The sequence below is a fragment of the Pleurodeles waltl genome, chromosome 4_2, assembly GCF_031143425.1.
Source record: "Pleurodeles waltl isolate 20211129_DDA chromosome 4_2, aPleWal1.hap1.20221129, whole genome shotgun sequence".
Lineage (NCBI taxonomy): Eukaryota > Metazoa > Chordata > Amphibia > Caudata > Salamandridae > Pleurodeles > Pleurodeles waltl.
The window spans coordinates 1045835205-1045860317 of NC_090443.1; the positions used below are offsets into that span (position 1 = coordinate 1045835205).

Genomic DNA, 25113 nt, shown 5'->3' on the forward strand with positions numbered 1-25113 from the left:
GGTAATCTGTGAAGTTCGATGTAACAAATTACCTGCCTATAGGCTTTACCGCAGTGTAATAACAATTCACCCTTAAAAGTCTATTGCCTTTATCTCATGGTTTTCACAATAGGAAGGTCTGGCCTACTGGCTTTGTAGTAATGGTTCGTATTAAACAGGTCAAACCTATGAAATCTGGCATGACTTTTCGCAATGAACGAATGACGCTTTTATCATTGACTTTGCACTTTACCGGCCTATTCTCATGCACATACACTGACAAACCATGCATGCAGTCATAAAATTACAAATCTATACAAAAATACAGCTAGCAAAACAATATACGACCTCTCTCAACAGGGCCTAACATGTATCATTACAGGAAAAACTCTCAGGGTTTGGCGGCGTGTTTAGGTTAAATACATGCTTTTCACAGTCAGTAAGCTAGGCCAACTGCCTTTGTCATAATGTTTTGTTATGAGCAGACCGGTCCTATTGCATCAGACAAAATGTTCCCAGTGCGCCTATCAGGCCCATAGCTTGTCACCATAACTGATTCAGGCCTACAGTATTGAGCGTAAGCTTTTCCACAAATCAGACAGTCATAAAATTAGAAAGGCATACAAAATTATAGTTGATTAAGCAAAATACTGTCTCTCTTAAGAAGGCGTAGCTAGGATTATCACACAGTAAAGCTCCTATATCCACTGTTTGTCACAATGGGTGCCCAACGCCCAAACCCTTGCCTGCTACAGTGAGATGTGAGAGTCCATGTAACAAAATAATAATGGGATCAGGCCTGTAGGCATGAACAGTAGTTTGCCACCATAACCAACACAGTCCTACTGTATTGCAGGGGCGGTTTCTCCTTTAGGGCTGAGGGCCTGCAACCCTCTGAACTTCCTACACATTTATAGCAAAAAATAGTAAATATATAGATTCGTTCAGAGATGCAATCGTAACGCTAAACAAATCGATGCATTTAAGTCTGGGCTGTCTGTCCCACGCTGCCTGGCCTGCCTTGCTTTGAAGCAGGGACGGAAGCCAGGCAGTAAATCAACTTTCTACACTGTGATGCACGACAGAGGGTGACTGCTCCAAAGCCCTTCACTTCCATTGTGGTTCATGGCAGGAGCCACTATAGGCCAGTGATGCTTTTAGCATCATGGTTTTGGGCGTCAGCGTCTTCATCCCTGCTTGAGGACAGCCATCTGTCATTCACAGGCATAGATCCCGCACTTTCCCCGCTCGCCACGCAGTGGGAATGGATGCAAGCAGGTGGGATTTAGTGCCTTGGCTTCGGTAAGTGTTAGAATGCTAACCGTGAGTTATTTTTATTGTATTGAGACCCCTTGTCACGCTAACCTCCCCTTGTGACACCCCAGGCTGCAGATCGCTGGCTCCTTTACAAGTGGAGCTGCTGTATTTGTTCCCTCACAAATTTGATCCAAAAGACGATCAGGGTTCTTGTTCCCTTGTGAAACTGATCCAAATATCGCACTCAAGCACAAGGGGAGAAATATGTGCTTTCAGTAAAGGCACTTTTCTGCTGTATGGCTTTAAAACTGGCCATGCCCTTGACATTAATGCCAAAAACATGGATTGATATGCAAACAATAAATGTTCAAAAGTGATTTAATTCCTCTCTTATTTCACGTTTTACTTGATGTTGCAGTCCCCAGGAGAGTTAGCTGTTTCATCATGCTGTGTTTCTGTGCACTGTATTACTCTTCCATAGTGCACACTTTGACTTGTGCCAGGTGTTTATGAGGGGCTTTGATTGACAGCGCTGGTGCTGAGGCTGAAGGCAAAGCAAAGTGCCTGTCAGTGGGTTGGCACCTCTGCAGAGCACACAGAGCAATGGTCATGTATTCCAGTTCCAAATGAAATTCAGTGTAAATGTGTGCAAAGGTTGTGCAAAGAGGTCACAATATTTAGAAGGAAAAAGGAAATAAAGTGCTTAAATGTGAATGAGTGCGGTGTATCTTTGGGGTGGTAAAATGAGGGCTGTGCGAGGAAGTGCATTCATGTGAGTGAAAAGAGGGAACTGAAGAGGAGAGAGGAGGTTGAAAATGTGCAGATGGATAAGATGTGAAGAGAAAAAGGGCAAACATATCTAACTTAAAGCACACATAACTGAAGGCCGTACTCCACCCCCAGGTCACAATGGGCCAGATGTAGCAAGCAGTTTTGCCCATTCTGTGTCTATGGGAAAATGTGTTTGTACATATGGCCCAATATTATTTCATTCACAGTCTCACAATTTGAACACCGAAAATGTACCCCTTGTCTATGTGGTGGTGGTTGCTGCCTCTCAATCCAGGCTATGCCATGACTGATGGTGGTGGCATCATGATTCTAGTTTAGGGGTACCTTGGTGGTAAGTCTGGGTACTGATTCGACCCAGCTCTAGGAGCATATAGTCCCCATACCCACTGCCATTAGCTTTCATCATGAGCCAGGGATATCCTAAGGATTTTTGGGGCCCCTGTACGAAACATTTTTAAATTGATGATCCAGTTTCAGCTCTTTCATGCCCTCTTTGTCCAGGTCACTGACAGCGCACAGACACACGGGTCCATATTCTAAACGTGTTTATATCTAATATTCAGGGATGGTGACTGTGGTTTCAATATTGTAACACAGCAGCAGCAGCTCAGTAATGTTACTGCAAGTAATCTCTGCGACACACTACCGTTTCTCATGTGTGAGGTCCTGTTTTGATCGAAGAGGATCATTTTTTATGGATGGTCCGTGGTGCAAAAAACATAAACACAACATTTCTCTGCCAAGTGTCTGTAACAGACTCCCACACGTTACCGGTATTAAAAATAAATTAAAGGAAATGGTGTTTAAAAGAATCTGTGTTTTAAAATCATTCAAGTCCCTCAGGGCAGGACTGTCTTCAGAACAGAGCTGCCTCTATTAGGGGGCCCATGAAAGCCTGGGGGCACTGGGCCAGAGACCACTCTGCCAATGTCTTAAATCCTCTGAATATGTCAGGGATATGTATGAGAGGTATATGTTGTGGTGGGGTGTGTGGTTCATGGGTGGACTGGCGAATGGTGGGGTTCATTTGTAACCCTATTTCAAGCGTTTTGCAAGAGCGGGTGGTCTTTGGGTTGTCTACCCCCAGGTGGAGCACCCCACACCTTCAGTGCCCCCGCTTAAACCTGTGTAACTGGGTGTGGGTGGGATGTCTGCAGCCCATTCCCTCTGTCCACAGCAGGCCAGCTTATCAGCTCAAAGGTTTTTTAAAGTCATCCTTGGGTACCCAAAGTTTGTTTGGACTGTCAATTTTGTAGCAATAAGGAAGAATTTGATTTAATAATTTCATTTTCTATTGTGAAGAAGCTCCGAAAAATCTTGGTTAACAGAATTCAAATGTTTCTTGAAATTGCTAAGCATGAATACATTTCCTGTTACTGCTAACTGGTCTAGGGAGAAATCTAAGGACAGAAGATGTGATTCCTGTAATGCTGGGGTACAGGGCATAAACCATGCACTCTCTTTGCACTGCCTTGCACCATCAGCGCCATTTACTATTGGGACCTTTGTTTTTAAATGCAATTTAAGTACTTCAGAGGAAGCTCGTAGTTTGATATTTTTTACCTGATGATGAACTGGTGTCAAAAAAGTTTTAGATTTGTTACATGTTTGTTTTTTTAAGTAATTCTAATTTTATCTCGTGCACATCCTGTAGAGCCAGGACCTAGAATAAAGAAAAAAAGTGAAAGTGGGTGTGGCTGTCCTGGGAGGCACGTGCGCATTACACATGTAGGTTTTGTTGCCCTCGGTGCAGTTCCTCAGTTGTTCAGCAGCTGGGGGTGTTTTGTTGATGCGGAATCCCACAAGCCCCTGACAGCAGCCTGCTCGACCCCTGTAGAGGTGGGGGTTCACACTATGCACCCTTCTTTCACAGCTAAACGCCACTGCTCCCCTTGTCAGGCAGTTGGTGGCAGCTTATCCACTCATTCTAGTTTTGGGGTTAATCTCTTTCTCCTGTACCCCTAGGATGCAGAGTGGCTGGTGGGCCTTCATGGGAAAATCGGAGGAGCTTTCCTTAAATAGGACCCTGCACTTTCCTTCAAGAATGAGATATATATGTCTTTGGTGTGGTCCCATGTCCTTGGAGGACTGGGGTGGCCCTATCTAAGTCCTCTGTGTGCATATAGTCTCTGCCATTTTAGACATAGCCAGACCTAACTGGTGGCTTTGACCCCTTTGCCTCTCTGTATGGACAGACCCATTTGATTCATGATCCAATGCTACCCTCTTGTGGGCACATAGAGAACTGCAACAGCTCGAGGAAGAGTCGCGGATCCATTGCACATTCCGCTGCCCCATCCCTGCACGCACAGACCGGTACAGCTCAGAGGGCTTTGTGTCAGGATAGGACACACAATAACTATGATGAAAGAGACGGGAAATGTGTGTTTCTCCTACCGAGGCAGTGACAGGGGAGTAACGCAGACCCCTGCAGTCCCTGTGGCACGGGTGGGCGCACAACCCTTCAAGCCAATGAGTGCCTTTGAGATATAGGAGACTAATGAGGCCCCTCATCCTATTTTGCCGGGGGGGGCATCTTGTGCTATGCTGCTGGATAATCAGATGTCCCAAGTACCCTGAGCAGCAGCTGAAACAGAAATGTTTTACAGCACATCTCCCATATCCTGAGCAGCAGCCGAGACAGAGATGTTTTATCTGCACATATCCTGAGCAGCAGCAGAGACAGAGATGTTTTATGTGCACATCTCCCAGATTCTGAGCAGCAGCACACAGCCAAGAGAGTGATGTTTTATCTGCACGTCTCCCATACCCTGAGCAGCAGCCGAGCCAGAGATACTTTTAATGCACACCTCCCATATCCTGAGCAGCAGTTGAGACAAAGTTGATTTGAATGCACATCTCCAATAACCTGAGCAGCAGCTGAGACAGAGGTGTTTTATCTGCACATCTCTTATATCCTGAGCAGCAGCCAAGAGAGAGATGTTTTATCTGCACATCTCCCATCTCCTGACCAGCAGCCGAGACAAAGGTGTTTTATCTGCACATCTCCCATATCCTGAGCAGCAGCCGAGACAGAGATGATTTATATGCACTTGTTCCATATCCTGAGCAGCAGCCGAGAGAGAGATGTTTTTAATGCACACCGCCCATATCCTGAGCAGCAGTTGAGACAAAGTTGATTTGTATGCACATCTTCAATAACCGGAGCAGCAGCCGAGACAGAGATGCTTTATATCCACATCTCCCATATCCTGAGCAGCAGCGAAGACAGATGACTTATCTGCACATATCCCATATCCTGAGCAGCAGCACAGACAGAGATTGTTTTCTACACGTCCCATATCCTGAGCAGCAGCGGGCGACACAGAGATGTTTTATATGCACATCTCCCATATCAAGAGTAGCAGCTGAGACTGAGGTGTTTTACCTGCACATCTCCCATATGCCGAGCAGCAGCCACAGCAACAGAGAAACCAGGAGGGTCTAATTCTGATCTCTTTCGGAGCCAGCTCTAAGCTCTGGGTTTGAGGAAGAACGCCCGCTCCTGCTGTACCAAGAGCGCTTCAAGCCCTTGCAACCTAAACTCAAGAACCGTGAAGCTCAGCTGTACTGAGCTCTGGCGCCTGCGACAGGAGCCAGCGTGAGGGATGCTGGGCCCGGCCTTCTAGGATAAACCATAGCAGTGCTTTAAATGTTAATGTCCAAGTGCAGGTGCTCACTCTTCTAAGCACCTGTTTGCTCTAGAGAAGTGCAGGTACTCTCCCATTAAATGTACTGCAGCAGTGCTGAGAAGTGCAGGTACTCTCCCATTAAATGTACTGCAGCAGTGCTGAGAAGTGCAGGTACTCTCCCATTAAATGTATTGCAGCAGTGCTGAGAAGTGCAGGTATTCTCCCATTAAATGTATTGCAGCAGTGCTGAGAAGTGCAGGTACTCTCCCATGAGAAGTGTAGGTACTCTCCCATTAAATGTACTGCAGCAGTGCTGAGAAGTGCAGGTACTCTCCCATTAAATGTACTGCAGCAGTGCTGAGAAGTGCAGGTACTTCCCCATTAAATGTGATGTGTTACAGCGGTGCTGAGAAGTGCAGGTACTCTCCCCTTAAATGTACTGCAGCAGTGCTGAGAAGCGCAGGTACTCTCACATTAAATGTATTGTAGCAGTGCTGAGAAGTGCTGGTACTCTCCCCTTAAATGTACTGCAGCAGTGCTGAGAAGTGCAGGGACTCTCCCCTTAAATGTACTGCAGCAGTGCTGAGAACTGCAGGGACTCTCCCCTTAAATGTACTGCAGCAGTGCAGAGAAGTGCAGGGACTCTCCCCTTAAATGTATTGCAGCAGTGCTCAGTAGTGCAGGTACTCTCCCCGTAAATGCACTGCAACAGTGCTGAGAAGTGCAGGTACTTCCCCATTAAATGTGATGTGCTACAGCAGTGCTGAGAAGTGCAGGTACTCTCCCATTAAATGTACTGCAGCAGTGCTGAGAAGTGCAGGTACTCTCCCCTTAAATGTACTGCAGCAGTGCTGAGAAGTGCAGGTACTCTCCCCTTAAATGTACTGCAGCAGTGCTGAGGAGTGCAGGTAGTCTCCCCTTAAATGTATTGCAGCAGTGCTGAGAAGTGCAGGTACTCTCCCCTTAAATGTACTGCAGCAGTGTTGAGATGTGTAGGTACTCTCCCCTGAAATGTACTGCAGCAGTGCGGAGAAGTGCAGGTACTCCCCCCTTAAATGTACTGTAGCAGTGTTGAGATGTGCAGGTACTCTCCCCTTAAATGTACTGCAGCAGTGCTTAGAAGTGCAGGTACTCTCCCATTAAATGTACTGCAGCAGTGCTTAGAAGTGCAGGTACTCTCCCATTAAATGTACTGCAGCAGTGCTGAGAAGTGCAGGTGCTCTCCCATTAAATGTACTGCAGCAGTGCTGAGAAGTGCAGGTACTCTCCCATTAAATGTACTGCAGCAGTGCTGAGAAGTGCAGGTACTCTCCCATTAAATGTATTGCAGCAGTGTTGAGAAGTGCAGGTACTCTCCCATTAAATGTATTGCAGCAGTGCTGAGAAGTGCAGGTATTATCCCATTAAATGTACTGCAGCAGTGCTGAGAACTGCAGGTACTCTCCCATTAAATGTATTGCAGCAGTGCTGAGAAGTGCAGGTACTCTCCCATGAGAAATGCAGGTACTCTCCCATTAAATGTACTGCAGCAGTGCTGAGAAGTGCAGGTACTCTCCCATTAAATGTACTGCAGCAGTGCTGAGAAGTGCAGGTACTTCCCCATTAAATGTGATGTGTTACAGCGGTGCTGAGAAGTGCAGGTACTCTCCCCTTAAATGTACTGCAGCAGTGCTGAGAAGCGCAGGTACTCTCACATTAAATGTATTGCAGCAGTGCTGAGAAGTGCTGGTACTCTCCCCTTAAATGTACTGCAGCAGTGCTGAGAAGTGCAGGGACTCTCCCCTTAAATGCATTGCAGCAGTGCTGAGAAGTGCAGGTACTCTCCCCGTAAATGCACTGCAACAGTGCTGAGAAGTGCAGGTACTTCCCCATTAAATGTGATGTGCTACAGCAGTGCTGAGAAGTGCAGGTACTCTCCCATTAAATGTACTGCAGCAGTGCTGAGAAGTGCAGGTACTCTCCCCTTAAATGTACTGCAGCAGTGCTGAGAAGTGCAGGTACTCTCCCCTTAAATGTATTGCAGCAGTGCTGAGAAGTGCAGGTACTCTCCCCTTAAATGTATTGCAGCAGTGTTGAGATGTGTAGGTACTCTCCCCTGAAATGTACTGCAGCAGTGCTGAGAAGTGCAGGTACTCTCCCCTTAAATATACTGTAGCAGTGTTGAGATGTGCAGGTACTCTCCCCTTAAATGTACTGCAGCAGTGCTTAGGAGTGCAGGTACTCTCCCGTTAAATGTACTGCAGCAGTGCTGAGAAGTGCAGGTACTCTCCCATTAAATGTACTGCAGCAGTGCTGAGAAGTGCAGGTGCTCTCCCATTAAATGTACTGCAGCAGTGCTGAGAAGTGCAGGTACTCTCCCATTAAATGTACTGCAGCAGTGCTGAGAAGTGCAGGTACTCTCCCATTAAATGTACTGCAGCAGTGCTGAGAAGTGCAGGTACTCCCCCATTAAATGTACTGCAGGAGTGCTGAGAAGTGCAGGTACTCTCCCATTAAATGTACTGCAGCAGTGCTGAGAACTGCAGGTACTCTCCCATTAAATGTATTGCAGCAGTGCTGAGAACTGCAGGTACTCTCCCATGAGAAGTGCAGGTACTCTCCCATTAAATGTACTGCAGCAGTGCTGAGAACTGCAGGTACTCTCCCATTAAATGTACTGCAGCAGTGCTGAAAAGTGCAGGTACTTCCCCATTAAATGTGATGTGTTACAGCGGTGCTGAGAAGTGCAGGTACTCTCCCCTTAAATGTACTGCAGCAGTGCTGAGAAGCGCAGGTACTCTCACATTAAATGTATTGCAGCAGTGCTGATAAGTGCTGGTACTCTCCCCTTAAATGTACTGCAGCAGTGCTGAGAAGTGCAGGGACTCTCCCCTTAAATGTATTGCAGCAGTGCTGAGAAGTGCAGGTACTCTCCCTGTAAATGCACTGCAACAGTGCTGAGAAGTGCAGGTACTTCCCCATTAAATGTGATGTGCTACAGCAGTGCTGAGAAGTGCAGGTACTCTCCCATTAAATGTACTGCAGCAGTACTGAGAAGTGCAGGTACTCTCCCCTTAAATGTACTGCAGCAGTGCTGAGAAGTGCAGGTACTCTCCCCTTAAATGTATTGCAGCAGTGCTGAGAAGTGCAGGTACTCTCCCCTTAAATGTACTGCAGCAGTGTTGAGATGTGTAGGTACTCTCCCCTGAAATGTACTGCAGCAGTGCTGAGAAGTGCAGGTACTCTCCCCTTAAATGTACTGTAGCAGTGTTGAGATGTGCAGGTACTCTCCCCTTAAATGTACTGCAGCAGTGCTTAGAAGTGCAGGTACTCTCCCATTAAATGTACTGCAGCAGTGCTTAGAAGTGCAGGTACTCTCCCATTAAATGTACTGCAGCAGTGCTGAGAAGTGCAGGTGCTCTCCCATTAAATGTACTGCAGCAGTGCTGAGAAGTGCAGGTACTCTCCCATTAAATGTACTGCAGCAGTGCTGAGAAGTGCAGGTAGTCTCCCATTAAATGTACTGCAGCAGTGCTGAGAAGTGCAGGTACTCCCCCATTAAATGTACTGCAGCAGTGCTGAGAAGTGCAGGTACTCTCCCCTCCAAATGAAAGAAGTGCAGGTACTCCCCCATTAAATGTATTGCAGCAGTGCTGAGAAGTGCCAGTATTCTCCCATTAAATGTATTGCAGCAGTGTTGAGAAGTGCCAGAACTCTCTCATTAAATGTACTGCAGCAGTGCTGAGAAGTGCAGGTACTCCCCCATTAAATGTACTGCAGCAGTGCTGAGAAGTGCAGGTACTCTCCCCTCCAAATGAAAGAAGTGCAGGTACTCCCCCATTAAATGTATTGCAGCAGTGCTGAGAAGTGCCAGTATTCTCCCATTAAATGTACTGCAGCAGTGCTGAGAAGTGCCAGTATTCTCCCATTAAATGTATTGCAGCAGTGCTGAGAAGTGCCAGTATTCTCCCATTAGAGGTATTGCAGCAGTGCTGAGAAGTGCAGGTACTCTCCCCTCCAAATGAAAGAAGTGCAGGTACTCAGTACCGGACAGTACCAGCCCATTTAAAGCACTGAATCATGGCACGCAGAGATGGGTTCTGCATGGGTCTCTTCATGTCTCCCCTGTGGGACATGTCTGCCCCGCTTCTTGTGTGCTAGAGCCCAAGCTCCTGTGGGACAGGGGTCCCCCTGTTTTTGGTAATTACTGAGGTGCTGACTGCCCCCTCTTTGTTGCCTGTCAGCTCGGGTGAGGGCAGTGATATGAGCACAAATGGAGCCTCCTGCACTTGTCACCATTTCAGACACCTGCTGAATCTTGCTGATTTACCATATGCTACCTGCATTTATTGAACGCAGTCTACCCATTTTTGTAATGAAATAGTTCAGCATAAACATTCACCTTTCATGGTAAAGGTGCGGGGGAGGAGCCATTCAAGGAGCCATTCACCCAGTTTTTGAATTGTAAACCGTAATTGGGAAACAGCGTTCAAATTGCAGCTTCCCCACTCGAACACATTGTGTGATCCTCTGCAAATCCACTCACTTCACTGTGCCTCCTTGTAACTGAGTGACAGACCTGAAACCACCTGAAGAAATTCAGTTCAGGATAAGTGCTGTATAAAAATGTCACGCATGGTTTAATAGACAATAATGCTGCTTTACACATGACAACAATACTGGCCATGGACACACAATTTTCCATTACCAAAAGAATGTTCCCACTGCCCCACATGACCAACAAATGTACCTCACAATTCTTCCAAAACAACACAGACTTCGCCAGGTTCCCCCAAGTCTGATATATGTGTCACACCATTCTACATATGATATGCAACTTACACCATTCTCTGAAGTCACCCTGCTCGCTGCTCTACGCCAAAGTGAAAGGGGAGCAATGTACCGTATTTATGAAATATATTGTATTCTTGTCCTTTCTCCCTGCGCTGGCGCCGTTTCAGCAGCCTGGCACCAACGCAGGCCCCCTTGCACGATGGTGCAAGGATGCCCCATTGCATGCAGGATTGTTTTTGTGCAGGAAGGGATATCTTCCTGCACAAACGCAATCCTGAGAGGGGTTTCCTTCTTTCTATGTGTGCTTTGGAATGCAGAATAAAAATATTTCCCTCATTACGCCTCACCTCGGGAGGCGTAAGGTTTTGGTTATTCCCTAGGTTTACCTGATTTTGTAAATCTGGGGCAGCATCAAAATCCACGGGTGTGGCGTGGCCTCATAGATATGGTTCAGAGGTTTGCACCAACGGAGAGTCACAAAAAGTCATGCTCCAGCAGCGAAATCCTCTCATATATATATATGCCCCTCAAGTTCCAAAGATGAACACACGCCTGAAACCATTCCATGAAGACCAATAGATGACTCTCCTTGCTTTCCCAAGACAGACACATCATACTATCCTCTCAAGTCCAACATATGGCTCACACCATTGTCCTGTTGGGTAGCCATTTTAGTTATAGCTTCATACACGTTATTTTAGCGAACTAGGCCTGCTGTGCACTTTAACCTAGATATATTTTATTTAGCTTTGTTATATTATTTTAACAGTAGCCACATTTGCGGTCTTGTTTTATTTTCTCTATCTAGCTGTTCTTTGCCTACGCCAGCACTGCTTTGTTAAACAAGACATTTATTTCACTCTGTGCTTTCTCAAGGCTGCAGTAAGATAGGTTGCCAGTAAACGTGGTAACATTTTGTCTCTGCTATTCATAGAAACACACACATCCTTACGTAGGGACATTTTCTCAGAACATCAGCTGTTTTATTATAAAAACACTTCCTTGTCCCTTACACGTTAGAGGGAGATTCCAGCCAGAGGACCACGACTGTATGCTGATTGCTGAACGCTTCGGTACAGCTGCTTACGCAGACTTCAGGCCTTTGCTCAGGTATGGGGGATGATGTCTTCCCAGTGGAACCTAAAGGGCAGAATTAGAGCTTAACACGGTGTGCTCTATTATAGTCTAGGTAGGAATTAGTCTATTGACTCTAGTGTCAATATGGTAGCGATATTCTTATGCTTCACTCTCCTCACAATTTTAATCCTGTCATGCTTTATAGTCCTGGTTATTCCAGTACATGTTTTATTATCTAAGATGCAGTTGCTTCATTAAAACCTTATTGAAACATATACTGCCTCTGCTTTTCCTTGTATATGTGAGACTAACGTAACTGAGAGAAACGGATGAGATCTGAGTGACCACAATTTCCTTGAGGAGTCAATTGTGTCATGCGCTCGGCTGCCCAATCATCCCTGCTCTTGGGTAGAGATGAGGCACTGCTAGTTAGCCAGAGCAAACCTCAGATTAGGGCGACAGGTGTCACCTGTACTGGGTTAGACTCAGTCTCCCACACCGCAGGCGATTCTGCCGCTCAAATCCAGTAGTCTCGTTAGACTAATGAGAGCCTACGTGACAGTCTCAAGGCCCATATATTGTATTGTATTGTAATCGTATTTATATAGCGCTTATTACCCCTGACGAGGCGTCGAAGCACTTTTCGATGAGTAGCACGCTACTCTGGAACCCAACAAGAATTAGTGATGGATTAGTATCCATGTCTAAGTATTGTCTCGTATTGTTCTCCCAAGACAAACACATGCAGCATTCCCTTCTCCCAAGAACACCATATGCACCTAAGCATCCTCGCCAGAATAAATATGCATCTTACCACACTGCCCGGATGAACATACATGCACCACCATGCTCCCCAGACCAAAATATGAATCCCACTGTTCCACATCCTTTCCCAAGACCAGCCAATGGTACCACAGAGCCATATGAGGTGCGTTTCTATTGGACGGTCAACGTTGCAACCCCTACGTAATCCTAGCTCCCTCTTCTAGCTTACTTCCTCACTTGCTTTCCTCTCCGATCGCTTTACCTGAGATGGAATCGCTGGCTCACTTAACGCTCTTTCAAACCAATGCGCCTGCTAAATACCCTCATGTGGGAGCTCAACTGGTGCATGAGTTCTGAACCTCAGTATAAGGAATAGCGCGCTAATTGTGTATGTTTTTTCTCTTTCTGTGGAACACATGATGAAATATGTCTGCTACTTGCCCCAATCCTTACTAATGAAAACAAAAAAGGTCATAGCTGGATTCCTTGAATCCATTACAGCCGTTGGCAATTCCTCTGACCTGCAACCCAGGCCATCGTATTTTGGCCAACATGTCACCTCAGACAGGAACCAATCATATGCAGATCAGCCATATGCAAAACGTCTACATGGCCTCGCTGGCCGCCATCGTCAGAAGCTACGGAATCAACATCGTCCCCTACACCGACGACACCCAACTCATCCTCTCCCTCTCCAACAAACCCAACACAGCCAGACACAGCTTCCACGAAGGCATGGGAGCAGTCGCCAACTGGATGAAAAACAGCTGCCTTCAACTCAACGTGAACAAGACAGAAGTACTCATCATGGGCCCTCAACCCAATGCGTGGAACGACTCCTGTTGGCCACCTACCCTCGGAAACCCACCCACCCCCACGAACCAAGCAGGCAACCTCGGGATCATCCTGGACTCCAAACTCAACATGGACGGCCAAATCAACTCAGTGACTTCCACCTGCTTCCACACCCACCGTCTCCTACACAAGACCTTCAAATGGATCCCCCTCGAACAAAGAAAAATCGTCACACACACCCTCTGCAGGAGGCTGGCCTTGTTTGTAGTGGGTACCTTGGGTACTTACACCTTATACCAGGTCCAGTTATCCCTTATTAGTGAAATGTAGTAGTGTTCTAGCAGCTTAGGCTGATAGAGGTAGCTGTAGCAGAGCAGCTTAGGCTGGACTAGGAGATAAGCAAAGCTCCTGCAATACCACGTAGAGTTACACAGTACTTATACACAAGTAAAGACAATACTCAGTGTTACCAAAAATAAAGGTATTTATTTGGGTGACACAAGGCCAAAAATATCTTAGAGGCAATACTCCTTCTGGAGGTAGGTATTATACACAATATATACAATAGACACCAAAATAAGGTAAGTAATTAGACATAGGATAGTGCAAACAATAGGAAATGCTATAGAATGCAATGGGAGAAAATAGGTCTAGGGGCAAAACAAACCATATACTAAGAAAGTGGAATGCGAATCACAAATTCCCCCCTAGACAAGAGTAGTGTGTAGAGAATTGCTGGGAGAGTAAGAAAACCACAAAGGTGAGTAAAGTACCCCACCCCACAGCCCAGGAAAGTAGGAGTATAGTACTAGAAGTTCCCTTAGGACACATATGTCGTGATTAGAGATTTTGCAAGAACCAAGCAAGACTGCAAACAACAAATGGTGGATTCCTGGACCTGAGGACCTGCAAAGAGAGGAGACCAAGTCCAGAAGTCGGAAGAAGTTCCAGGAAGGACAGGAGCCCCTGCCATCCTAGAAGAGGGTGCAAAAGAAGTGAACGAAGACTGCAGAAATGCACCAAAGGAAGATGGCTGCAGGTTCGTACATGATGCAGTGGATGTCCCACGGAGAGATGTTGAATGCAGGTGAGTTTCGGCACTGGATTCGTCCAACAGGCCTTGGTTCAAGCAAAGTCACGTTTTGCGTCAAAGTGGCGCTGCCTGGACCAAGGAGGGACCTGGGGGCCTCAACTCAGACTGAGGAGGCAGAGTGGGCTCCCAAAACACTGGAGGGAACCCACAGATGACCAGGCAGCACCCACGGAGGTCCCAGGACACGGGGACAAAGAAGGTGCAAATCGTGGTTGCTGCAGCACTACAAAAGAAGGTCCCACGCTGCCAGAGGTCAACTCAGCGAGTTGAGTGTCGCAGAATAGAGTGCTGGGGACCTTGGCCAGGCTGTGCATGAAGGATTCTTGCAAATAGTGCACAGAGGCCTCAGGAGGTGAAGAAGACGTGGTGCACAGGGGTACTGTCGCTAACTGGGAAGGCAAGCTCTTACCTCCTCCAAATTTGGACTGCAGGACCCTAGGACAGTCTGTGTCGAAGGGGTCCACCACCTGTGTTCCAAGGAGCACGCTCGTCACCAGGAGAGGAGTTCAAGAGAACCTGTCGTCGACTTAGAAGGTGCCTGCTGGAGCAGGGAAGTGACTCTGTCACTCCACAGGAGATTTCTTCGGTCCTTCTGGTGCAAGGTGGAGACAGGGAGTCCCCAGAGCATGCACACCATGGAAACTGTTGCACTTGCTGGCTGGAGCTGAAGTTGCAGAGGAAAAGTAGCCCTTCTGGATACTTAGTTGCTGTTACAGCAGTTCGTGGAGAAGTCTGCGGTCAATCCAAGGTCAGAGGATGAAGTAGTAGTTGCAGAGGATTCCTGCTGGAAACTTGCAAGTAGAATCTGAAGAGAAACCCACAGTAGAGACCCTTAATAGCACTGAGAGGGGGTTTGGCTATCTTATCAGGTACGGACCTATCAGGAGGGGTCTCTGACGTCACCTGCTGGCACTGGCCACTCAGACCCCTCCAGAGTGTCCCCACCCCTTGGAAAACAAGATGGCTGCAGTCTGGGACACACTAGAGGAGCTCTGGGCACCACCCCTGGGGTGGTGATAGACAGGGGAGTGGTCACTCCCCTTTCCTTTGTCCAGTTTCATGCCAGAGCAGGGACTGGGGGTCCCTGAACCGGTGTAGACTGGCTTATGCAAGGAGGGCACCATCTGTGCCCTTCGAAGCATTTCCAGAGGCTGGGGGAGGCTACCCATCCCCAGCCTGTAACACCTATTTCCAAAGGGAGAGGGTGTAACACCCTCCTCCCAAAGGAAATGCTTTGTTCTGCCTTCCTGGGACTGAGCTGCTCAGACCCCAGGAGGGCAGAACCCTGTCTGTGAGGTGGCAGCAGCTGTAGCTGCAGTGCAAGCCTCAGAGAGCTGGTTTGTCAGTACTGGGGGTCCATGGTGGAGCCCGGGGATGCATGGTATTGGCCCCCCCAATACCAGATTTGGCATGGGGGGACAATTCCATGATCTTAGACACCTTACATGGTCATATTCGGGGTTACCATTGTGAAGCTACATATAGGTATTGACCTATATGTAGTGCACTGCTGTAATGGTGTCCCCGCACTCACAAAGTCCCGGGAATTGGCCCTGGACTGTGTGGGGGCAACTTTGCTAGTGGAAGGGTGCCCTCACACTTAGTAACTTTGCACCTAGCGTTCAGTAAATGAAGGTTAGACATATAGGTGACTTATAAGTTACTTAAGTGCAGTGAAAATGGCTGTGAACAAGTGTGTGCACTATTTCATGCAGGGTGCAGTGGCAGGCCTGTGAAAGGGTTTGTCTGAGCTCCTTATGGGTGTCAAAAGAAATGCTGCAGCCCATAAGAATCTCCTGGAACCACAATGCCCTGGGTACCTAGGTACCATATACTAGGGACTTATAAGGGGGGGTGCAGTGTGCCAATTGAAATTGGTAAATGAAGTCACTGGCCTACAGTGACAAATTTAAAAGCAGAGAGAGCATAAGCACTGAGGTTCTGGTTAGCAGAGCCTCAGTGACACAGTTAGGCACCACACAGGCATACACATTAGGCCCCAAACTATGAGCACTGGGGTCCTGGCTAGCAGGGTCCCAGTGAGACTGGCAAAACACACTGACATATAGGGTTTTAACTATGAGCACTGGGGTCCTGGCTAGCAGGATCCCAGTGACATAGTAACACAGACACACACTCACAGACAGGCCAAAAGTGGGGGTAACCATGCTAGAAAGAGGCTACTTTCTCACACCCTCATTACCAGCAGACTGGACTACGGCAACGCGCTCTATGCCGGGATCAACAAGAAACTCACCCTGAAACTACAGAACATCCAGAACGCCGCCGCCAGACTGGTCCTCGACCTGCCCCGACACTGCCACATCTCTCAACACCTGCGCACACTACACTGGCTTCCCATAGAGAAACGAATCACCTTCAAGATCCTCACCCACGCACACAAAGCCCTCCACGACACCGGACCAGCCTACCTAAACCAGCGACTCAACCTCCACGTACCCCACAGGACCCTACGCTTGGCCCAGCTCTCTCTCACAGAAGTACCCTGCATAAAGAAAACTAGACCAGGGGGACATTCTTTCTCCCACCTTGCAGCCACTGCCTGGAACGCCGTTCTGCTCCACATCAGACAGACCACCCCATCCTCAACTTCACGAAAGAGCTGAAGACATGGCTTTTTGAAGAACCACCTCACTGTTAGATGCTACACCCCCCCCCCTCTGCCCCCCCCCCCCCAGCGCCTTTGGCCCTCATCAGTAGAGTACTGCTTGAGTTTCTTTGTGGCCAGGACTCACCTGGCAAATCAGGATGAACTGTTCCCATGAGGAGCAGGGCCAGTACTGATCTGCATAAGATGGGCCTCTGTCTAGAGTGGCACAGTGGACAAAATACAATGGATTGGAATGCTGCCAGGTGCAATTGCCAGAGGGTTAAACTATTTGCAAACATTCTTCCCTACTCTTTTTGTGTGTTTGATGTAACATCCAAAATGGGCACGGGCGTACCCAGACGTGAGCCCCTTGCTCAATGTCATACCGGATCCAAGTCAAGACTTGCTGATGAGTTTGTAAAGCATTCTGGGGGTGCTTCAGTTCCCTTCTGGAGGAGGCCTTGCCTCGCCCTCCGAAGGGACAGATCCCTTGAGGAGCAGGGTCAGCACTGATTTGCATAAAGGTGGCCTCTGCCTAGCTCAAACATGGTTGAAAAAAAGATGGATTGGAATGTTACCCTGAGCAATTGCCAGTAGTTTATACCATCTGTAAGCACTGTTCCCATCACGGTCTGTGTGTTTGACCCACATCTGACTTGCCACCTCTGCAGACAAAAACCTTCGAGAGTCACAATTTGTACCTAAATTATAATCCTGATTCTCAGGAGTCCGTGCCCAAATCAGGATTTCCACTGAACATGAAATCACTACCTAATTGTCTTAGAATTAGCATCTGCCCGACCTTTCAACTTTGACTTCTAATCATAGGATCTTCTCCATCTGCCTTGGAGCTCTCCCTAGCCTTGTAAACTCTTCCCCTCTTGGATTAACTCCCCTCACATTAATGTTGTCATTAATATCTATGCAATATTAACAGGTACAAACACACTGGAGCAAACAAATTTTGCACCAGGCGTCAGATGTAATTTTGCACTTGATAAATATCTCTGCACAAAATAGGGCACTTCAGTCTTGAACGGTATTTACCTTATTACGCCCAGCGCCCTGGTATACTATCCGGTACAACCAGGTGGGCAAGGACCTGTACAAACATAGGATGGAGCACAAACTGCACTCAAGTCCTAATCTGCACTCTCACTGTGGTTTTGCTTCCTTTCTGTGTCATTTGGGGGCAGATTTACTCACTTTTCACGCAACGCAGGCCAGCGGCACTAGTGCAAGGGTGTGTGCGTCGTGTCAAGCATAGGTTTGTAGTGGAAGACAAACCTTCCTTAAAGTTTAACACTTTTCCCACTTTGTGTGTGTGCTCTACAGTGCATCACATATTCAGACTTGGAAAAGTTTCAGGAAATAAAAAGATTAACACCAGCCTCAAAGCAGTGGTAGTTGTTTGCGCAAACACCCTTTTATCATTGTTAGGAGATTGGCTCTTTGTGTCAGAAAACAGTAGTGGTTGCATGGGAACGCCAATGTACCATCTATGGTTGTCCCTTAACGCAAAATAACACTAAGGCCCTCATTACAACATCGGCAGTCTTCCCAGAAGACCACCAAGGCTGCGGGCACCAAAATACCACCATTGCTGGCGGTATGTCTGGCTCCCTATTTCGACTTTTCCGCTGGCCCAGCGAAAAAGTCACATCAACATTTCTGCCGGCTCGTAATAGAGCCGGCAGCAATGCTGATGTGCAGCCGATGCAGTAGCACCCGTCGCGCATTTCACTGCCCGAAATTCAGGCAGTGATATGCGTGATGGGGCTATGCCTGGAGGCCCCTGCACTGCCCATGCCAAGTGCATGGGCAGTGCAGGGGCCCCCAAGGGCACCCCGAATCCCCTTACCGCCAGCCTTTCCATGGCGGTGTCTACCGCCATGGACTGGCTGGCGGTAAAGGGAGTCGAAATCCCCAGATCAGCACTGCCCTGGCAGATTACGACTGCCGGGCCGCCATGGCGGTATACCGCCGGTCCCGGCAGTGTTACTGCGGCGGTACTGCCACAGTCAAAATGTGGTGTCCAGTACCGCCAGCCTGTTGGTGGTACGAACGCCACTATAGCCCTGGTGGTCACCGACCGCCAGGGTTATAATGAGGGCCTAAGTCTTGCAAAGTGATTCGCACTGGAAAGTAAATCTCAATTGTACACTTTGTGCCACTTTTGTGAGGGCTTCCAGTCCACAGCCATCACCCCACTACATGCCAAATTCTCTACAGACCTTATGAATGTTGTTGGTGGTTCTGGTAAGGCGAGTCCGGGCTCCATCCTAAACTTTGATTTCTTCTCTGAAGCTGATGCACTGAATCTATTTCACAGCAGTAACCTACTCCCTGTGATTATAACATTTTTTACTCTTATACAGCGCTCCGATGCCCGTATAGGGGTATTAGGCACTATATGAAATTGCTAAAAATAATTATCCCTAAGACAAGGCATGCCTTGCCCCAGCTCCCTTGTTTTTTTCCATCAGAAGCAGAACTCGACTATTTCTAAAACTGGGTATTTTAATTGGTGGACATCCATCTGGACAAGTGTGACAAGTGATTAACTCTCCCTAGCCGGTTCCATGTAATTATACCTGATCCATTAATTAATTAGAGACTCATTAAAGATTAATCTTGGAGTAACTTATTTGTAACTAATTTGAGGTCTTCCATCTTGTGTTATTTTTAACTTAACATCGATGTACTAATTTTGGTTTAACTCACTATTAATTTATTGTGTTTTATATATATATATATATTTCACTGAAAAACCCCAAGGTTAAAGTGATGATATAGTTAGGTGAAAATGTCAGTTTAAATGTAACATTTTAAACTAAAAAAAACACTGAAATTCACAAGATTCTACAGATATTTCAAGTACCTACAACTCCCATGCCCACCATGAACTGTCACGTCATGAACTGTCATTTCAGAAGTCATCACTCATGTTATCAATGATGTCAGAGAACATGTGAGGAGTGATGTAATATGTAAGGTCATAAGCAGTGCATGGCAGGGGAGTGAGTTATAGTTACTTCAGTTAACTATAACTGGTAAATTCTAATGACTTTCTGAAGTTCATCAGGTAGAGTTAACTTAAGGTGTTCAAGATTTTTCAGAAAATACCTTTCCTCGACCGCTCTTCCAATTCCTTGGTGTTCTTCATTGATCACAGTCTCTCAAATACCGCATAAAGAAGGAGGCCCAGATGGACTGGTAACATGTAATCTCGAGCAACATCCACTCCTTTCAGTCTGTGGTGCAAGCACTTGCCCTAACACACACTGACGTGGGCAACACTCCACTCGCTGGTATACATCACACCATCTTCATGCCTCTAAAACTAGTCCACCACGCACCAGTATGTATTATAAGTGACCACCACACCATCACAACCCTCAAACATCTCCCCGGTCCGCTGTTATGGAACACACCAAACACCTTGGCATGATGGACATGGCAGGCCACATCAACTAATCAGACTGTCATACCTGTCTGCACCTGCACCACACACATCAAGAAAGTGATGAAACTGGAGACACACTGAAGACAAGAAAACAAGGAGACAGAGCTTCTGCTGCTAATGCTCCAAGCTCTGGAACCCACTCATTCAGTGGAGACTGGCCCTGAAACTCCTGCCCTTCAGGAAAGAACTCAAGACCCTCCTACTCTCCCTTTACCTCCACCCAACTTTCCTTCCCCCACCACATGTGCACAAATGTCAATGTGTCTTATGTACCCCACTGATATTACTTCTTATTTAACCATTCATCCTTAATTTTGAAACCTGTGAGCTTCAGCAAGTAATCGCTTACCAGGCTGATTAAGAGCATATTGTTGTGGCTGAGGTATTGGCCTACAAAAATACTGCATCTAGTATACTGACTGCCACTGTGTCATCAAGGTAAGTATATACAAGGATGCATAGATTTACTATTATCTCCACGTCTACGTATAGTGGTAGTCAATATTGTGTGGCCTTGACTCATGTACAATGTTTCGCTGCCCACCAGGTCTTGCTCCCTGCCATATCAACATCTCAACATAATAACTAAAAAAAGGGACTGGCTATTCACCACCTGTAACGGATAAAAATGCAATAAGAAGAAAGAGAAGGACGCCCCAAATTCCCCAGCGTGTAACCACAAACTCAACCTTCTAACCTATGAATTCTCTTCACCACACCTGAACCCTTACGTCACAGTTCTACGGAGTCCATCAGGAACCAAAAGGCTCCCGTCATCTCTAACTCACAAGGCACTACACGCCAGATTTGATCTACACATTGCACATCTGCTCTTACCACACAGACCCTCCACACGCTCTTGATGCAGTCTAGTATTTAAGTCATCTGTGAACCATATGACTTGAGTTCAAGTTATCCTTGGCAAATCATTTGACTCCAAATATCTGCATGAAACTGTTTAGTCACAGAGTTAAGTGTTGTGTAAAAGGAAGAAACACCTGGAAATTAACTGTTTTATCCTTGTTTACCAAGTGCTACAGTTCTTATGATTTGGCCTAAGCCTTATTACAAGGGTTACTTCCCTTTCAAGGACAATCCCACACAAATCAGGCCACTGTGAGAGACACCATTTCAGGGGATGTTTTTTGTTAAGCAAAACTGATGAAGACTATTATAAACAAGCTGTCACTCTAAGAAAGAATTCAGTATGTTGTAAGCAGTGGAGTCTTTCATTTCCGAGACTGTAGGGGTAAAAAGATGGTAGGATATGCTAGGGTAAATTAGCGTCCAGAACCGCACAGATACATCACCACGATGTTAGCACCTGGAGCAGACAGGGGGCATATTTACAAGCCCTCTGCGCTGCCGGTGCGTCATGTTTTGTGACGCACCGGCGGCGCATTGTACAGGCCCATATCTACAAGGCTACGCAAAGCCACTTTGCATGGCTTTTCATGGCCTTGTAGATATGGTCTCTGCGTTGCCTCAAACTGCGTGAGGGAAGCATTCCATGGGCATTGCAGTGGGTGTTGCAACGCAGCACCCATCCCTGGGTTTGGAAGCATTCCCAGATTTACAAGAATCTGTAACCTTGGGAATGCGTCAATATCTTTACACCTCCCAGGGGAGGAGCAACGGGCGAAATCTCTATATTTCTCCTCATTTTTCCTCTTTCTATGTGTGCTGCATTCTGCAGCACACATAGAAAGAGGAAAACGCCTCCATGGATTCTTTTTGTGCAGGAAGGTGTCCCTTCCTGGACAGAAACAATCCTGTGTGCATCGAAGGCATCCTTGCACCATGGTGCAACGGTGCCTGCGTTGGTGCAAGCGCAGGGGGAGAGGACAGAAATGAGCCATATCTTGTTGATATTGTGCATTTCTGACCTTTCCCTGTGGTGCAGCAAGGTCACTGCTGCACTGCCCTGTGCCACGGGGATTGTAAATAAGCCCCAGGGTCTCTTCTAGTGACCCTACCTGCAGCGCACAGGTAGCTGATGTATCAGGCTAGCGTCCTCTTTCTGTTCCACACGTGCCATGCTAGGCAGCATGACTGTGTTACCGAGTTCCTAGTTCAGCTTACCTGTTATGCGTCATCTGGTCTGGGGTGCCCCTCCGTCGTCGCCAGCAGGACACCAGGGACGCCCTCACCATGGCAGGTACCCTACTCCCGCTGGGCGGTTTCGTGATGAAGTAGGGTGCAGCCAAGAGGAAGATGAAGAGCGCCAGTGCCACAGAGACTGCCGGGATGGCATAACCGACCAGGAAGTTGACGTTTTGCTGGATAAAAGCCACCAGTAGGAGAGCCAGGATAGCACCAATGTTAATGCACCAGTAGAACCAGTTGAAGAAGCGCCGGGTGGCCTCAGGCCCTCTGTCTGTCACCTGCAGAAAGAACCAAGTGAAGGTTAGCAAAGAGGATACAATGGTGAGCCCTAAGTCACCAGCACAAGTTAACCAAGGGAAAGGTAACTCTTGAGAATACAGGGGGATGTCCTCTGTCTGTCACCTGCAGAAAAGGACCTAAGGAAGGTTATCAAAGAAGATACAATGGGATGTACTCAGTCCTTCACCCCTATAAGACAACCAAGAGTAGGGCACCAATGAGGATACAATGGGATGTACTCAGTCCTTCACCCGTACAAGACAACCAAGAGAAGGGCACCAATGAGGATACAATGGGATGCACTCAGTCCTTCACCCCTACAAGACAACTAAGTGTAGAGCACCAATGAGGATACAATGGGATGTACTCAGTCTTTCACCCCTATAAGACAACCAAGAGTAGGATGCCAATGAGGATACAATGGGATGTACTCAGCCTTTCACTCCTATAGGACAACCAAGAATAGGGCACCAATGAGGATACAATCGGATGTGCTCAGTCTTTCACCCCTACAAGACAACCAAGAGAAGGGCACCAATGAGGATGCAATGGGATGTACTCAGTCTTTCACCCCTACAAGACAACCAAGAGTAGGGTGCCAATGAGGACATAATGGGATGTACTCAGTCCTTCACCCGTACAAGACAACCAAGAGCAGGGCACTAATGAAGATACAATGGGATGTACTCAGTCTTTCACCCCTACAAGACAACCAAGAGTAGGGCGCCAATGAGGATATAATGGGATGTACTCAGTCGTTCACCCCTATAAGACAACCAAGAGTAGGACACCAATGAAGATACAATGGGATGCACTCAGTTTTTCACCCCTACAAGACAACCAAGAGTAGGACACCAATGAAGATACAATGGGATGCACTCAATTTTTCACCCCTACAAGACAACCAAGAGTAGGGAACCAATAAATATACAATGGGATGGACTCCGTTTTTCACCCCTACAAGACAACCAAGAGAGGGGCACCAATGAGGATACGATGGGGTGCACTCAGTTTTTCACCCCTACAAGACTACCAAGAGTAGGACACAAAAGAAGACACAATGGGATGCACTGAGTTGTTCACCCCTACAAGACAACCAAGAGTAGGACACCAATTAATATACAATGGGATGCACTCAGTCTTTCACCCCTACAAGACAACCAAGATTAGGACACCAATGAACATACAATGGGATGCACACAGTCTTTCACCCCTGCAAGACAACCAAGAGTAGGGCACCAATGAGGACACAAAGGGATGTACTCAGCCTTTCACCCCTATAGGACAACCAAGAGTAGGGCACCAATGAGGACACAATGGGATGTACTCAGCCTTTCAACACTACAAGACAACCAAGAGTAGGGCGCCAATGAGGACACAATGGGATGCAGTCAGTCCTTCACCCGTACAAGACAACCAAGCGTAGGGCGCCAATGAGGACACAATGGGATACACTCAGTCCTTCACCCGTACAAGACAACCAAGAGTAGGGTGCCAGTGAGGATACAATGGGATGTACTCAGCCTTTCACCGACACAAAACAACCAAGGGAAAGGTCACCCATGAGAATACAATGTGGTATTCCTTAGCACAACACAACCAAGGGCACGTCTCCAATGAGGATAGAAAGGAATGCTCAAGGGAATATCCTCAGTCTTTCACTAAACAACAGAGGGAAGGTCACCCAGGAGAATACAAAGCACGTCCTCAGTCTTTCACCAGCACAAATTAACCAAGGGTAGCTCACCCATTAGGATTCAATGGGATGTCTTAGGTCTTCCACCAGCACAGAACACCCGAGGGAAGATTTCCAATGAGATTTCAATGGGGAATCCTCTTTTTTAGAAGATAACCAGGAGTAGGACACCAATAAGGATAGGATGGGATATCCTCAGTTGTTCCCAACCAAGGGGCGACAGAAATGTGGAACTTATATACAAGGTTGTCAGAGACAAGCTTCCACTTTCAGATTTCTGAAATCCTTTTTATCCTTGCTACTGACAGCTTTATTAGTCTGGCAAGACCTCATGGCAGCACAACAGACAACACGTAAGAAACACAGAACACGTTGCTCACATTAGAACATTAAAATGTTGGAACTCCACTGAAGATGATGAATCAACTAGAGCAGTAACTTCACTCAGAAAATGTGCCATCTCAGGGAGACATGTTTGAGAGGAAGCAGCTTTAGTATCTTCAGTAGTAGGCAGCACCTGAGCTAAAATAAGAAACTGATAACATTTGAAATTGATTCTTATCTGCGTTTCTGCCAGCTACCAAGGTAAGCTTGCTTAATCACACACAATTCATTTGTGATCCTTGTAAACGCATCAAGGACTGAAAACAGTGAAGATCTCTTGAGTTTCCTTCTTGATCGCAGAGGGAAGTGTGACTCCTCCCAGTACTCCAAATGCCACTGTGGGAGTAACATACACATGAAAGTTGCAAAGTGTCTCCTTAAAAATGGCCCCAGTTAGAAAGAGAATGA

General features: G+C 47.0%; 1 protein-coding gene across 1 annotated transcript in view; it reads right to left on the reverse strand.

Moving 5' to 3' along the window:
- Positions 1–25113, reverse strand: part of SLC15A3 (solute carrier family 15 member 3) — a 115038-nt gene that overhangs the window by 62613 nt on the left and 27312 nt on the right. The window contains exon 2 of the mRNA XM_069233033.1: positions 22323–22624. Within this exon, the coding sequence (XP_069089134.1) occupies positions 22323–22624 (302 nt within the window). The remainder of the gene's footprint in view (positions 1–22322; positions 22625–25113) is intronic.